The sequence below is a fragment of the Chionomys nivalis genome, chromosome 12 (genome assembly GCF_950005125.1).
Source record: "Chionomys nivalis chromosome 12, mChiNiv1.1, whole genome shotgun sequence".
In the NCBI taxonomy this organism is placed as follows: domain Eukaryota; kingdom Metazoa; phylum Chordata; class Mammalia; order Rodentia; family Cricetidae; genus Chionomys; species Chionomys nivalis.
This window is the reverse complement of record NC_080097.1, coordinates 50,813,838-50,831,301: the sequence shown is the minus strand read 5'-3', so window position 1 is coordinate 50,831,301 and position 17,464 is coordinate 50,813,838. Positions and strand designations below refer to the sequence as shown.

Sequence of the window (17,464 nt, the reverse complement as noted above, 5' to 3'; positions counted from 1 at the left end):
TGTCTGGGATTTAGTGCTAGTGGCAGAAAAGTTCTATGATAATAGGGTTAGTGTGGAGGAAAGACAAAAAGAGCAGCACAAGATCCAACAGCTTGCTAGAGTATGCGCTGCCACAGAGGAGTCGGAGGAGCGTGGGAGCCTCTCACAACGCCTGGCTGCTGGAGAGAAAGACAGGAAACCAAAAGGTAATAAACGAAGGCCCCGTGTGGGAAAGAATCAGTGTGCGTACTGTAAAGAGGAAGGGCACTAGATTAAAGCATGCCCTCGAAAGGCAGCAAGGAGAAATACCAAAGTTTGGAAACAGCGAGACATGGACAGCGATTAGGGGAGATGGGGTTTGGATCCCCCTCCCCGAGCCCAGGGTAACCCTAAGAGTAGAGGGGAAACCAGTTGACTTTCTGGTGGGCAGAAGAGCCCAGAACTCAGTGTTACTGAGGGCTGATGGACCCTATAACAGACAAAAAGACTTGGATCCAGGATGCTCTGGTGCCGGACTTTATTCATGAACTACTCAAAGAATGGTAGACTTGGAACCTGGTGATCCCAAAGTGCCCGTACCCCTTATAGGCCCGTGATTAACTGACAAAAATGAAAGCCCAGATACATTTCTCTGATGAAGGAGCTAAATTGCCTAATGAAGATGGAAAAGCCGTGTGCATATCTGGTGACAAGTAGTCAGGCAGAAGAGTAGAGGCTACATCTGGTAGCCACGGAGACTTACCCCTAGCTAGAGAAATGGCTTCAGAAGTTCCATCCACATGGGCCCAGACAGGGGGAATGGGTTGACTAAGCATTGCCTCCCTGTGTATGTAGAAACCAAACCAGGAGCAAACCCAGTCAAGGTCTGCCAGTACCCTTTGCCTCTTGAGGCCAGTAAGGGCATGACACCCCACATCAGGAGGTTGCTGGACTTGGGGGTCTTCAGGCCTGTGCAGTTGGCCTGGAAAACACCCTGCTGCCTGTCAAGAAGCTTCACACTAATGATTACAGAATGATCCAGGACTTGTGGGAGGTCAACAGGAGGGTGATTGACATACACCCCACAGTGCCTAACCCATACAACTTACTCATTGCTCCAAGACCAGCAATAGTATACTGTTCTGGACCTAAAAGATGCCTTTTTTAGCCTATCCTTGGCCCCCAAGAGCCAACAGTACTTTGCCTTTGAATGACATGACCCAGAGATTGTGTCATTGGCCAGCTGACATGGACGAGACTACAACAGGGATTCAAAAGAATCTTTGATGAAGCTCTAAAGGAGGACCTGTGTGAGCACCGGGCACAGAATGCAGATATCAAATTGTTGCAGTATGTTGGTGACCTACTATTGCAGCCATAGATCAAGAGACCTGCCTAATTGGGACTGAGCGACTATTGCAAACTCTGGGAGACCTAGGGTACCATGCCTTGGCCAGGAAAGCCCAAATCAGCATGCCGCAGGTAACGTGCCTGTGGTACATCTTAAAGGAAGAACAACCAATGGCTTTCAGACACATGGAAAGAGACAATACTTAAGATCCTATGCCTACTATTGCCAGGCAAGTGAGAGAGTTCTTTAGCTCTGCAAGTTTCTGTGACTCATGGATCCCAGGCTTTGCAGAACTGGCTAAACCCTTTAAACCCTTTATGAAGCCACCAAGGAGGGCTGGGATTTCACTTGGACTAAGGACCACCAATTGGCCTTCGACAAACTAAAACGAAGTCTACTCTTGCCATCAGCACTGGTTCTGTCAGATGTGACCAAACCATTTCATCTGTATGTAGATAAAGCAGAGGAATAGCCAAGGGAGTCCTGACCCAAACACTGGGCTCCTGGCAACAGCCTGTAGCCTACCTGTCCAAGAAGTTAAACCCTGTGGCGGCTGGATGGCCACCCTACCTCCATATAATGGCAACTGTGGTCCAGCAAGACAAGGACACTTGACAACTGATCTTGGGACAAAACCTCACCATAACCACCCCCGCCACCCAGTTGATGGCTGAGCAATGACAGAATGACTCATTATCAGACTCTTGCTAAACCCCTCCAGAATAACTTGCCAGGTGCCAGGTGCCCTCAGCTCTGGATTCTGAGCTGGAAGTACCACTGGACTATCGTTCAGGATCCTGGCCCAAGCACACAGCATTAGGTCAGACCTACAGGACACTTAATGTACAAGACTGCATGCAGCAGCTTCATGCAGGATGGCCTAAGGTATGTGAGGACAGCAGTCACCACTGCAGAGTAGGCAATATGGGCAGTCAGTGCCAACTTGCAGAGCTGATTGCCTTGAGGAAATGTGAAAGGTTAACATCTACACTGACATCCGATACGCTTTGACCACATTGCATGTGCATGGGGCAATATGCAAAAAAAGGGGGGTCCTGTTAACCAAAGTGGGAAAGCATCAAAAGTAAAGATGAAATTCTGACCCTTCTAAAAAGGTTGCCCAAGAAACTGGCCATCATCCATTGCCCGGGGCACCACAGAGGAGATAGACCCATCCCCAGCAGAAACAACCTAGCAGACAAAACCACCCGGCAGATGGCACGCCATACTAATGTAGTCTTTGCACATGCATTGGTAGATCCAGGATCAAGACCCCTGTGATGCGGTGTCTGGATGGATAGTAGAGGGCAGCAGACAGCAAAGTCATCCTCCCCGAACACCTGGGAAAGAAACTACTCTGCAGGATTCATCCATCTTCTCACCTGGGAACCCAGAGAATGCAGGACTTGGTTAGACAGTCAAAGACATACAACAAAAAATTACTGACATTGCTACTAACTCTAAAGCCTGTTAGCTCACCAACACTGTAACCAACCCTAAAAATCCTGGACTTGGCCGAGATAAGCCTGGGGCCTACTAGGAAGTAGAGTTCACTGAGATAAAACTACAGGCATCGGCTAGTACTCGTAGGCACTCTTTCCGGAGGAATTGAAGCCTTTGCTCAGGTAGTGGCAAAGAAACCACTTGAAGACATCCTGCTCAGGTATGGCTTTCCGGCCATGATAGTGTCGGGTATTGGGCCACATTTGGGGTAAATCAGAATTTAGCCACCATCCTGGGGAGCAGTTGGAAACTGCATTGTGCACACAGACCCCTGAGCTCAGGACAGGTAGAAAGGATGAACAGGATGCTAAAAGAACCTAACTAAATTGACCTTAGAGGCTGGCACAGATGGGGTGGTTCTCCTTCCCTTTGCCCTATATAGAGTTAGAAATTACCCCTACCAGAAGGGACTAGCCCTGTTTGAGATCATGTTTGGTACATCACCTCCCATTACCCCCAATCTCCAGGCAAACCTGTTAGCAGATTTGGCTGGCCGTGAAATCCTCGATGCTGTATGGGGAATCCAATGGGCCACAAGGAGGTCTGACCTAAGTTAAGAATGCTTTATGAATCTGGTGCCCCCTCCTCCACCCCAGTCATACAGGTTCTGGCCAGGAGATTGGGTCTATGTCAAGAGACATCGGACGAAGCCTTTGGAACTCAAGTGGACAGGACCCTATGTAATTCTGCTGACCACACTGACCGCACTCAAGGTCCACAGTATTGCCACTTGGGTCCACTGCTCCTATGCCAGACCAGCAGATCCTTTCACCTTAAAGGAAGACTATCAGAGTAATGGATAGGAAACATCAAGGGACCCAAGGAATCATCCCCTCAAGCTGTGTGTGATCCGGCCCTGGCAATCATCTGCCTCCTAACTGCAGCGGCGCCACCAGCTCACAAAAAAGTCTGCATGTACCCTGGAGACTAACATGGGTGATCACTTCTGAAAATGGTGATCAGATACATGCAGCCTCAACAGAGGCCCTGCATGACAGCTGGTAGCCTGACCTTCAAGTAGACTTAAGGTGACTTAGCAGTTGGTACTTGGGATATTCTGGACCAAGACCTGGGGAAGGTCTTCCCTGAATGCCAGGGCCAGGGTAACCCCAAGCCCTATCCCACCTTGAGAGTAGGGGAGTAGTGAAAAGGAAATAGGCTGAGGTCACCCATCTCTTCGGAAACACTCGAGGGACATCCCTATCTATGTATGTCATGGAGATGAGAGAGACTGTCCTGAGTCCTACAGATGCGGAGGGGGAACTGACTTTTTCTGTATGAACTGGGGATGGGAAACATATGGTAACTATTGGGGACCTAGCTTTTCTTTGAACCTCAGCACGGAGACAGGAAAACATTCTTGACCAGTGCTCACCCAGAACTTTTGCAAAGGTCACCCTGGAGTCTACATGTTATTCAGCCCAAATCCCCAGGGACACTGGCCCAGTGCTCACCCAGGACTTTGGCAGAGGTTACATGGTCAGGGAAAATGTGTTAAATACCAACATAACTCCCTGACCATCAGATTCACACAAAAGGGATGTGAATTCACAGATTGGATGAAGGGAAGGACTTGGGGGCTAAGACTTTATAAGGGTGCTATAATGATGGCCTGACCTTCCATGTCAAACTCAAGGCTGAGCCTGTTGAACAGCAACTCCTGGGTCCCAATGCCATTCTTGCCCCCCCCAACCCAAACTCCCCTGTCCCTCAGGCAACTACCACTCCTTATGTCACAGTTGGGATACTAGCACAGATGGTCACTGCCCAGCCTCAGCAGCTCCAGGCAGCGACCACCCTATTCACCCCTGTGCCGAGATACCTAGTGACCCCCCACTATCCCCCAGCCAGAGGATCTGTGCCTTGATCTCTTAAGACCCTCAAAACCAGTTTGGACCGTTGCCTGTTGGCTTTGCTGTGATACAGCCCCCCTCTACTATGAAGGTGTTGCCATAGTAGGGACCTTTAGCTTAACTGCACGCTCCACTCAGTCCAGATGGAGATCCAAGGCACAACTACCTCTCCATCAAATCACCGAAGCTGGTACCTGCAGTAGGTCCAGCACCAACCAACCTGCAATCCCTATGTAACTCTTCCCCCAAAGGTCTCCTACTTAATCCCCCACAATGATACTTTGTGATCATGTTCCACCAGGCTCACCCCTGTGTTCATACAGTGACCCTTCACCACACCTAGGGGTTCTGTGTGCTACTACAACTGAAAGACCCTCGGGGAGGACCTTCCCTCAGGAGGAGACCCCTGAACCCAAGGAACAGTCCGAGACCACTGGCTGTAAATGGCAAGAGGTTTATTCGGTGTACACAGGTACCTGCGGGCGGCAAAGTCTTTCGGAGGACTTGCGCGCCCTGCAGTCTGGGAGAAGGTCTTTTTATAGGAAAAGGGCAGCAGAGGCAGGCATATAGAAGCAGATGGATGGTTACAGGGATCCCATTGGTCAGTTCGAATGAGGCGATGGGTTCACTTGGGGACAAGCTCCTCGGGGACATGTAGATCTGATAATAGCTGACTTGGCCCTATCTAGGGCACATGTAGTTTTTCCCAGAACTTTTTGTTCCCCTCCTAGGCCTGATGTATCCTGTTTGGCAGCCTAGGAGTACCGACTTTACCTTGAACTTACACTTTTGTGTGAAAGCCTTGCAAAATGGCGTTACAGCAGCTAAGCTGGGTCTTTCACAACTAATTCCCTGACTCGTTTACCATGCAGAAGATGAATTTCTTGACAGGATTGGGGATCAGCACTTGCAGATTAAGAGGAATCCAGTAACCGTCCTGACCCTAAGTGTCCCGCTTGGAGCCAGCTTTCTCAATATAGGGACTGGAATAGCTTCCCTGGCCACCCAGAATCAGCATTACTCTAGTCTTCTAGCATCCATTGACTTGGACATAGAGAGACTAGAGACCTCGCTCTCCCTTTTACAGGAATCCCTAACCTCCTTAGCTGAAGTAGCTATGCAGAATAGGAGAGATTTAGACTTCATCTTCCTACAACAGGGAGGTTTGTATGCAGCTCTGGGAGAGGAATGCATTTTTACGTAGGCCACTTGAGTGTCATAAACGAATCCATGGCTAAAGTTAGGGGAGGACTAGATGGATGGAAAAAGAATCATGAGGCCAGCTAGCCAAGGATGGTTTGAGTCCTGGTTTAATTCATCACCCTGGTTCACCACCTTAATTTGTACCCTACTGGGTCCACTCCTTATTCTAGTCATGTTACTCACTTTGGGGCCTTGCATCTTAAACAAATTGGTATGGTTTTTTAAAAGAAAATCTGGGCAATTCAGCTGGTGATGATGTCGACCCAATATCAGTCCCTCTTCAGGAGCCCAGGAGAATGATGTGGAGCTTGAGTCCCATGATTGGAACTCAGGAACCTTTCAGAGGGTGGAATGTGACTTCACAGACTCTATCTTAAAAGATGGGACTTCTTTTAAGACAACTAACTGGTGACCTAGGATTGACCTCAGTTCCAGAAATGTGCTGTGATAAAATTTAAAACAGCCACTTAAGGTGTGAGACCAGAAAAGTGAACGAGGTCCAGATGTCTCTGAAGACATCCTGCCCTCACAGATACCTTGTCAGTCATCTATGGTTCTCTTTTAGGGTTTCACACCCCAAAACTGACCAATGGTTTCAGAAATCCTTACTCTGTACCCTCTTTACCCAATCCCAAGACAATAAGACGTGTACCCCTTACTTGTGACATCTTCCCTTTGTAAAAACTTGTCTTTTTCTGAACTCAGGCTGCATTTTCTTCCCACCTGCTGCGTCAGTGTGCTGGAGGTTTGTGGTCCGAGCTTAAGCTTGCTAAACAAAGATTCTCTTGCATTTATATCAGAAAACTGGCTTTGTGGTTTCTTTTGGGATTCCAAGATACAGCCATAACAGCTCCTTTTGCCCGGAGAGTTGGTTCCCAGCACCCACGATAGGTTCCTACAACCACCCATAACTCTGGCTCCAGGGCTCCAGAGTATTTGATGTTCTCTTTAGCCTCAGTGGGCACCTGCATACAGCTTTGCATACACACACATACATATAAATAAAAATAGAACAAATCTTTACAGGGAAATAATTTTTAAAAATTTTGCCCCTTGAGATAGGGTCACACTGTGTGGCTGAGGCTGGCTTTGAACTTAGTCCTTCTGCTTTAGTCTTCCAAGTCTGGCATTACAGGTGTCTGCAGCCACACTGGCTGAAATCTTGCATTGACTACGTGTAATTGAAAGTCATGTTGCCAAGTTTTAATTGTCATTGGCACAAAGGGCACAGCATGATTTTTGTGACACAAAAACTCCTTTGAAAAATGGATGACCTGGACTCTCTCCTGAGTTTGAAAGATTAATTTCCCCCAGCTCTTTTGGAATACCTTTCCTTCTTCGGGATGGTCCCAGAATTGCCACCCTGTTTCCTCCAAAGCTTGTGCTAATTTCCCAGATCCAGATGAAGAAGCTAGGTGTTAGCTACACCTGGTCACAACTGTAGCCTACCTCACAGTTCTGGCCAAGTCTTAGGTCCCTATGTGTTACTCCAGAATGAGAACAAGGACATACCTTGATTGTCTAAAACAGTGGCTTTCAACCTTCCTAATGCTGCAACCCTTTCTTTAATACAGTTCCTCGTTTGGTGACCCCGACCATAAGACTATTTTAGTTGCTATTTCATAGCTATAACTTGGCTACTGTTATGAGTCATAATATAAGTGCCTGATATGTAGGATATATGATATTTGACCTCTGTGAAAATGTTAGTCAACCCCTCCCCCCAACCGGATCATTACTCACAGGTTAAGAACTGCTGGTCTAGGGTATCACCTCTGTAAAGGATAACACTAGGCAGAGATCTATAGATGTCTGCTCTGCTCAATACTTTCAGTCTAGGTTAACGTCAAGCAGTAGCTACAGAGGACAGAGAGAAAATAATTGCCCTGCTAGAACAGGTTGTAGGCGCTCTCGACAACGTTTGTTGATTTCTCTTAAAAAAAAAAGATGAAGTGTATTTCTCCTCAAATCTGTGTCCCCTGGTAACTCAGGGATACCTGTGAATTAGTCTAAACTCATGTTTGCAAGTTTTCATATTTTTAAAACAAGATTTATTTATTTTTATTTTGTATGTCAGTATTTAGCCTGCAGAGTCCAGGAGTTACAGAACTGTGTGAGCTGCCATATGGGTGCTGGGTAGTGAACAAAGATCTTCCCAAGAGCAACCAATGCTCTTAACTACTGATTTACTTTTCCAGTGTAGACAGAAACAGCCAAAGTAGCTTCTTTATTAACCAATGGTCCATGAATGAACATATTCACAGCATACAGAGGGGAATCCCACATCCTTCCAGTCTGGCTTTCACCATTGAGACCTTCTGGAATAAAGTATTTCTTCCTTTTCTTTCCTGTGTTGTTTTCAGACAGGATCTCATTGTAGCTGTGACTGGCCTGGGGCTCAGAGAGGCCCACCTGCCTCTACCTCCCAAGTACTGGTAATAAAGGAGTGCGCCACCACACCTGATACTTCCTCCTTTCTTTTTAAAATATTTTCATTTTATTTTTTCCACTTATTTATTTTTGAGGCAGCATCTCTATATACAGCTCAGGTTGGCCTGGACCTCACTCACAGTCCTCCACTTCCATCTATGAGTGACTAGGATTATACCATGTCCTGTCATGCCTGTCTGTCAGCTGCTTTGCCCCACTGGACACTGACTCTGTTGAATCACTAGTCTTTTATTTTTATATATGTATATATATATATATATAATTTATATATGTATACATAATTTTTCAGTCTTCAGGAATTTCATGTATCTACATAATGTGTTTTGAACATACCGAGTAATATATTTCTCTAGTTTCTCCTCCATTCCTGTTTTCTATTTTATTTTTTTTAATTTAAGTTTCCATATTAAGTAATTTATGCTTTTATCATTTTGGATTTAGATCCAAGGTCAGCAGTTTTTCTGTAAAGGCCAGACTGTAACTTTAGACCAGTGATTTTTTTTCAACCTTCCTAATGCTGCAACCCTTTAATACAGTTTCTCATATTGTGGTGACCCCACAATAAAATTGTTTTCATTCCTACTTAATAACTGTAATTTTGCTGCTGTTATAAATTGTAATGTTAGTATGTGTTTACTGATGGTTTTAGGTGACCTCTGTGAAAATGGGGTCATGACCCACAGGTTGAGAACCACTGCTTGAGCCAATGACAAGACTGAAGTAGACGGTGACTGTTGACTGACACAGATTCTGACTGTTGACTGACGCAGACTCTGGCTGTAGACTGACGCAGACTCTGGCTGTAGACTGACACAGACTCTGACTGTAGACTGACGTAGATGGTGACTGTAGACTGACGCAGACTCTGACTGTAGACTGACGTAGATGGTGACTGTAGACTGACGCAGACTCTGACTATAGACTGACGCAGACTCTGACTGTAGACTGACACAGACTCTGACTGTAGACTGACGCAGATGGTGACTATGGACTGACGCAGAAAGTGACTGTAGGGTGACGCAGGCATTGACTGTAGACTGACGCAGCCCGTGACTGGACTGACGCAGATGGTGACAGTAGGGTGATGCAGGCACTGCCTGCAGACTGAAACAGACAGTGACTCTGGGTTTCCTGAGCAGTCTGTGAGCTCTAAGACGTCTCAGTTCTGTACTTAGGGGAACACAGCTGCTACAGCACACAGCACATCAGTGCTTCAAAAAAACATCTTTTATAACATTCAGCACTGACTGGATTGGCCTGTGGGCCTTAGTTTGCCAAAACGTTTAGATCTCAGCCTCTCGTGCTCCTGAGAGCCTCGGCCTCAAGTCTAGATTGTCTGTTGCCTCCTACTCCTCCATGTGACCTAGGGATTCTGGGGTTCAGAGGACATGCTGTACTGGATGATACAGTATAGTTTAAATAGTACAGACTGTAGCTAGGTGCAGTGGTGCACTCCTTTAATCCCAGCACTTAGGAGCTAAGTCAGACAGATCTGAGTTCAAGGCCAGCCTGGTCTCCAGAGCGAGTTCCAGGACAGCCAGATGTACACAGAGTAATACCATCTTGAAAGACAAAACAAATGAAGACGTTTAAACAATATAGGTTGCCTCTGGCCTTCCTGTTGGTGCCCAGGAGTTGCCTGGTTTTTATAAAGGTATGAGAGCTTGCTTTCAGTAGTCTGTGCGTGTAGTGATAAAGGGTTGCATGGACCTTCACATCCTTGCTGTCCACGAGCCTGCCTTGGCTGAGGTCCAGCGTCCCACCCCGTCAAGTTTTTGACTTGTCATTGTCAACTAACAGAGCAGAATACAGTCGGTGGGCTTGGAGACATTTTTGTAAGAGTGCTGAAGGCCAGGGACTGTTGGTCTTAGGGTATACTGCCTGTTTCTCTTCCTAGAACACATCTGCTCAATCGCATTCTTTGTGTGTCTTTCTGACTCATTATTTCTCCTGAAGTAACTGCCCAGTCCATGGTTCAGACTTTTAAATACCAAAATAGCAGGAAATACCACATCCCCTTATTTCCCACTGTATATAGCAGAGTTATGCCGGAGTGAACATAAAACCTAGTCACCTACAGAAGATAGTGCTCTCCTCTCCTCCATCCCTTCCTTCACTGCCCCTCTTCACTTTTCGTCCCTCCCCTCCCTCCTCCCTTCATTTTCTTCCCTATTATCCCTTTCCCTTCCTCTTCTTTTCTTGTTTTCCTTTAATAAACACTTTAACGTTTTTCATGTGGATGTGAACTTTTAAAACACCTTCCTTCTCCCTACACGTAACACCTTCCTTCTCCCTACACGTAACACCTTCCTTCTCCCTACACGTTGAACGTTTGTATGGTGGTATCCTTTGCCTGTGTACTAGCAGTTTCTCCGCACGACTTTTCAGTGAAGCGAGGCAGGTCCAAGTGCTTTATAATGCCGTCTCTCTGTGCTATATTTAAATTAATTTATTCTTTGACAATTCCATGCGTATGTATAATACATCCTGCTGGCATCTCCTCCACCCTTCCATCCTTCCCCCACTACTGCAAATCCCCCCTCCTTCTGTTGGGCCCTAAAGCCCCACCAAGGAGGAGGTCTCCCCAAGAGACACTCTCACCGCGGTTGATGCAATAGCAAGAGGAACTTTTATTTTGCTGCCACGGCAGAGGTCCCTCAGCCTCAAAAGGAGAAGGACCCCTGCTTTGTCTATTACAGGCTCTTTTAAAGGAGAAAACCACAGAATCAAGGGGGGTAATACAGAATCAAAAAGGAGAGTCCAGAAATCATTTGTCAACTATTTTGGCTAGTTCATTCAGTGGTCAGCTAACTCAATGCTATGGCGGTTGCTGGGTTGGTTGAACAAGGAGGAACACTTGCAGGTCATCTGCAGGTCGTCTCAGCCCAGTTCCAGGGTCCGGGGCTATTGAAGAAAGACTACAGAAGAGATGGAAAGTACTCAAAGCTCCAGTACATGGGTTGGGTCCCAGTTCCCAGGAAGGGGGGTGCAGTGGTGCTGAGGTGCCCCAAAGTCTTTCACTTCCACCAATTCCCACCCCACTGTCTCATGTCTTTTTATTTTGGTTTTGCTTTCTGGCCCACTGGGTTCAACCAGAGCTCCCCCTGTGAGCATGGGTGTGGAGCTGTCCTCTGGAACCTGAGAAACTCACCGGTTGCTGTATCACCTGAAGACAATCACTTCCTTTCTCCTCAGAGCGCTCAGGTGCCTCTAGTTTGTCTAGAGGGGACTGGGCCCCACGAGGCACCCCCGTCTGTGACTGAATGTTTCTTTCCCGTGTTTTGTTCATCCCCGTTTTCATGCAGTGGTTCTGCATCCGTGCACACCGCAGTCATGCCATGCTTGTAACGGCGCTCCTGGCCTTCCTCTCGGCGGTCTAGCTCTTGCGTCTTTTCCCCTTCGGTGGTGTTCTGGGAGCCTTACAGGAATATGAATGTCCCATTTAAGGCTGAGCATTCAATAAGTCTTTTGTTCTCATCACCCTGACTTAGATTATTCCAAAGAGAAGTTTCCTCGGTCAAGACTAAGGACAGTACTAACCTTGTGTCCTCTCTGACCTGTTCCTAGCTTCTGTAACCTCTGCTAGGTCTCCGACCACCTGGACATCCCACCCTGAGTCAATGGAAAATCACTTGCGATAGAGAAGGGGCACAAACACCTTCCTGTCTTCATGGTCAACCTTCATATTGCCAGATGTCAGCTGTGCTCTCCTAGCTGAAGGCCTGTCCAGTTCATGTCCCCCTCCGCCCCCATACCTGGATGCCATGGTGGATTCTTTTGTTCATATTATCTTTTGAGACAGAGTCTCATTCAGTCATTCAAACTGGACTGCAACTCATTTGTAGCCCAGGTTGACCTTGACCCACATGGCAGTCCACTTGTCTCAGCCTCCTAAGTACCAGGAATGCAGCCATGCACACCTGGCGTGCATCCGCTCACTTTGTGCTCGTAGGTTATTATTGAATAGTAAGCCAACCTTTGCTGTTGATGATTCCCTTGCCAGAGATTGCTCTGTGGCCAAGAAAATCTTCCTCTTTCTTACGGCAAGGAATTTCAGAATTTCCCTGTGTCTTTATCTTGTGTCCTGGAGCCCGTGAGCAATGACTCTGCTGGTTCTTTGTCCAGTAAACACTGGAAGAGTGTGAAGGAAGACACAGGAATGCTGGCTTGTATCTAGGAATTCCACGAAAAGCTTATAAAGGTCTGTGCAAATCCACATTGTGATCACCCCACAGTCTGCTCTCTGCACAGCACAAGGCCATCCACTCAGCTCTGCTTTCTCTGAGAATAGGGGTGTAACTTCCTTTCCACATTATGGTCCCCTGAATTCTCAGCCCAGGTCACAGAAGTCTCACATACATGTATGAGGAGCACAGGGATCTTGTGAATGGTGAAAATATGTGATGGTGTGACCTAGCTGCACTGGACCTGATGGACACAGAACGTGTACGAAGACTGAGATTAACATGCACATGTGCATGCACGCGCGCGCACACACACACATATGTGTACTTATGTCATGTTTTTTAAGATAAAAAAGCTATGCGACAGGGGCAGTAGGATGGCTCGGGATAAGGATGCTTGCTAGCCAGTCCTGAGTTCTCTGAAATCTGTGTAGTAAAAGCAGACAGCCAAGTTCTTCAGGTTGTCTTTTCTCTTTCCCATGTGTGTCGTGGCGTGCACATACCCAAGCAAACACACAAGTAAAGAAATAAGTGTATTTTAATTTAGCTTTTGTTTGTTTTGAGATCTAGCTCCACAGCCTCTGCCACCACCTGGAGTGTTTGTTTAGGTCTCCTCTTCCCTGGCTGCTTGCTGTGCAAGGTTTTTGTGTGGATGAATGGGGAAGCTGAATGGAACAGAAAAGGCAAGGCCCCCCGCTGTGCAGAGTTGGTGGTGACAGTCACACCGCCCGTGTTCAGTGGTGGACATTAGCGTAGACTGGGGCTGCACGGAGTGGCCCCCCTAGCAGCAGGGTCCATAAGGGGGATTGTTTTCTCCAGCTTCTATGCCTTTTACTCGACCCTTAGCTGCCCTTGCTCTCTGTAATGACCTAGAAGCCCCACGGTGCCTGGTGCGTGCACAGTGGGTTTATGTCATTGAAGGCCTGCCTGAGGGACCAAGTCCAGGTACCTATTCTCTTGTGGCCTGTCATGGCCAAGGCTGCTTCCTGGAAGGGCCATGTGGCCTCCTCCCCCAAGCTCTTGTGAAACGTGAAGGAGTGTGTAGACTGCACCTGTTGGCGTCCGCTGGGTATATCTGTTTGTTTATAATGGCTGGTGAGAGGATGGTGTCTGACCCTGCTTCGCTGCTCTAACATTGCAGAAACTAAAGGTATCAGATGAACCTGTAGAAGCCAAAGAAGATTACACTAAGTTTAACACTAAAGACTTGAAGACTGGCAAGGTATGTGTGTCTAGGTGTACTGGCGCGTTGCACAGACCCAGTGGCTTCTCGTTTCCCATGATGCCTGCACGATTCACTAGGCTTACACTTTTCACCAGGAAAAATGATTAACTTGCATTAGAACATCATAATTCATTCACAATTGTTCAGATAGTGAACATGTTAGAGTAATACATTTTGCAAATCCAAGGAAAGCCTTGGGTGTACAGAATTTTGCTGTGTGTTTGTAGGGCTATTTCCATGAGGGAACCAAACCTCTCCAGGAATTGTTTCTCAGCCCCGTTGCCAAGAAGGTTCGAGAAATTACAGTAAATAACAAACGACAGGCTCCACTGTTCAGCATGCACTGCAGATGTCTGCCCAGTAGCGTTCCTTGCTGGCTTCTAGCTTACGCGTGCATCATGGGTAACATGCTGCATTTTTTACCTAGGTCTCGCTCTGCCCTTTGATTTAGCATTATGAGAGTGTGCGCCATTAAACCTCTCTTGCCACACTAGTCCTGGCCAGTTGCTGTGTTTGCGCATTCAGGTTAGTGACTGCCTGGCTTGCTTTGATGAAATGCAGGTGTTCTTATTTAGTCCTTGCTCTGACCACTGCATTGCCCTCACTTTAGAAGACCGAGCTCAGAGGACACCGGACTTTTCAGGCAATGGAAATAGACAGCCAAATGCTCCCAGGAAGCTGTGACTCTCAGCTCCAGCCTGCCGCCAGGCTGCACCAGTGTTATTTGTTCTTTTGAAGTTTCTGCTTGTCAAATGAGACATTTCCTTAACTAGAGATGTCTGTTTTCCAGGTTGCTTGTTGGCACTTTGTACTTGCATAGACTGTGAGCTGTGACCCTTGCCTGTTTCTGTGTTGTGACAACATTGCTTTTCTGTTATCTGTGAGGTTAAGTTAAGGCTAGTGACTCTTTTTATGGCACATCCAGGGCAAAAAGAAAATTCCCCATGTATCTTTAGCCTTTTTGCTTGATTTAAACAGTTGAAAGTTTTTTCCTAAGGCTAGGTATATAATTTGCATCTCTTTATGGTGCTCACCCATCCCAAGACACGTTATCTCCCATTTAGATTTTAGCAATGTATCATTTAAGTTTTTTTTTCAACTTTAATTCCTTGGGCAGAAAAAAATCCAGTTTTGAGTTTTGCTCAAATATCTCAGTCTTTCGGTGTTCTATGTGGGGACATTGTGAGTCTCTCTGGTGGAAATCTTTCTGCCCCGTCTTCCGGAAAAGACATTTCTGCCCCGTCTTCCGGAAAAGCCATTCACTTCCCAGTGGTTATACCTCACCACGGCACTGAAGAGGGTTAGTGGCCGGGACCAATAGAAATTTCCAGAGCAGAGTGAAGTAGAGTCAGCTCCTTGGCAAGCATTTCCCTTTTGCTGCCACAGTGGGACAGTGAGGCCGCAGCCTGGAATATACCACCTTGCAGGCCATCTTTTGAATATGACAGCGCTGCCCTTGGTTTTCTGTAGAGCACAAACAAAATCGGATTGTGAACCCCTCATCATCGGGTGGAGAATACAGGGTGTGAACCCTCATCATCGGGTGGGGAGTACAGGGTGTGACTCCTCATCATCGGGTGGGGAGTACAGGGTGTGACTCCCCGACTGCTGCCGCCATTGCCGCCATTGTCCGTATCTTTCCATTTAACGCACCCTCAAAATGGTCCCCAGCGGGAACCGTCTGGAGCATTCTCTCCTCAGTGGGGTCGGTTTTCTTTAGAAGTCTGCATCCTGAGAGGTAGCAGCCTTGCTTTCACTCCACCACCCCTGGCCCCACGGCACAAGACTCAGGCTGTTGTGTTTTGTGTGTGTGATAACTTACAAATACTGCAAATCTTTCTTGATTTTTTTAACAGAAAAATGGCAAAATGACTGCGGCTCAGAAGGCTTTGGCTAAAGTCGACAAGAGTGGAATGAAAAGTCTTGATGCTTTTTTTGGAGCAAAAACTAAAAAAGCTGGAAAGATTTGAAGTGTTGAATAAAATCTGGTGAAGCAGGAAAAGGAGTTTGCCTCCGCTTGTCCTGTCTTCCCTCTCCTTGTGCTGCTGTCCTGATCCTTAGTCTGAACAGAAGTGGTTCTCAGGTCCTGCCAGTCCTCGCTGGGGTTTGACTGTGTGTCTAACAGACTATGGGAAAGTAATCGTGGGAGCTGCTGCCTGGGGCCCCCGGAATGTTTGCCATAATGGAAAGTCATCAAGTGCACAGAGTTGAGAGTCGCGGCTTCCGCGGGAAGGTGTGAGTGGTGGCCAGCTATTCTCTACTCCCTTGCATGTGGCTTCAACTGAAATGAGATGGACAAACACTGGACATTTTGGTAAATCTTATGATTAGCCATATTTTTGTTTGTATGAACTCATGTTTTTTTTTTAAAAAGTATAGAAATAAAACAAAATTGCAGTCTCTCACCTTTCTATTATGCAAACACAGCTAATTTTCTTAGATAATTTTCCTAGAATAAAAAATATTTTCAAGAACTCTAATAGTAATTTTGCTGCTTTTTATACACTGTCATTTTCTGAGCATTTCCCCAGCTTCCTGGGTATTCATAAACAGGCCTTTTGAGGCCTGGGAAGGAGCTCAGTGGTGGTAGGAGATGGGGCACTTACCTGTCATGCTAGAGGTCCTGGGTTCAGTCTCCAGTACTGCCAAAAATAAATACATGGATGCTTAATTTAAACTACACTATAATTTTCAATTCTTTGGTTATTTAATCATTTAATAACCATTTTCCTATACAACTCCTCCACGTGAGGCTCAGGGGTCACCAGGAAAAGGGGCAGAAAGATTTTAAGAGCCAGAAGAACAGGATTCTGCTATGAGAGTGTCTCCTAGAACTGACGGAGGCGCTTTACCCATGAAGTCTTACGAACATGGCTGCCTCAACAAGGTCCACATGGGGCAACAACAGTAGACATGGCATTGTGGAAGGGGGGAGGGGCCTCAGCCCTAGAGAATGAGCTACAGACAACTACGAATACTGAGAACCGGAGAAACTCTGATTCCAAGGAAGAGCGCACCACTTGGTTATTAAATATTAAGTGACCAGCCCTGAAAACCAACACGCAGGGAACATTACATGGATCGAGCAGGTTGTATTTATATATTTAGGAGTGTGTATAGATATTAAAGAAAAAGTGGTTGTGAATTTGAGAGCAAGGAGGGATACATGGGAGGGGTTGGAGAGGGGAATGTGAAGGGGGAAAAAAGATGAGAGGAATTCTTACTGCACACAAGTCATGGAGAAGCCCAGGTACCTCTCTTGTCTGTAAATATGGTTTGCAATTTTATTCATGAATTTTTTCAAAACTTAACACTTGAATAGAATGTAAACTTTATAAATACCTTCAGAGTGCCAAGGCCTTAACCATGGTGTGTTGGCTGCACAAGAGGCTCAAACAGGATCCAGAGAGGAATGGCTCTTTTCCTTTCTCATCTTGCTGTTGAGTTTCCTGTCGTCTTTCTGTCTTGCCTCAATGACAGTCACTTCTCTTGCCCTGTGGAGGCAAGCTCTCAGCAGCAGGAACTGTGTGCCATTCAGTTCTCTGTCTTGCAGAGTCCTAGGGAGGGCACATGCAGTAGCAAGATGCTATGTATGAGAGAGAGAGACTATTAAAGGACCGGAACTTGGTAGCAACCAAGTCTTATCCCAAATCAAATTTTCCCCAGCTCTTTCATCTTCTTGTTTGTCTTTGTTGTTTGAGACAGGATCTTATATAAGCCCAGGCTGTCCTCAAAC

The 17,464-nt window shown here is 46.6% G+C and overlaps 1 protein-coding gene across 2 annotated transcripts in view; it reads left to right on the top strand.

The window, feature by feature from the left end:
- Rnaseh2b (ribonuclease H2 subunit B) overlaps window positions 1-16,202 on the top strand; it is a 51,881-nt gene extending 35,679 nt beyond the window's left edge. Inside the window, exons 10-11 of one of the 2 annotated variants that reach the window (XM_057786646.1) lie at window positions 13,645-13,725; window positions 15,585-16,202. In XM_057786646.1, coding sequence (XP_057642629.1) covers window positions 13,645-13,725; window positions 15,585-15,698 — 195 coding nt within the window. In that variant the 3' untranslated portion in view covers window positions 15,699-16,202. The remainder of the gene's footprint in view (window positions 1-13,644; window positions 13,726-15,584) is intronic. The other variant, XM_057786647.1, reaches the window with a different exon arrangement.
- The last annotated feature ends 1,262 nt before the right edge of the window (window positions 16,203-17,464 follow it).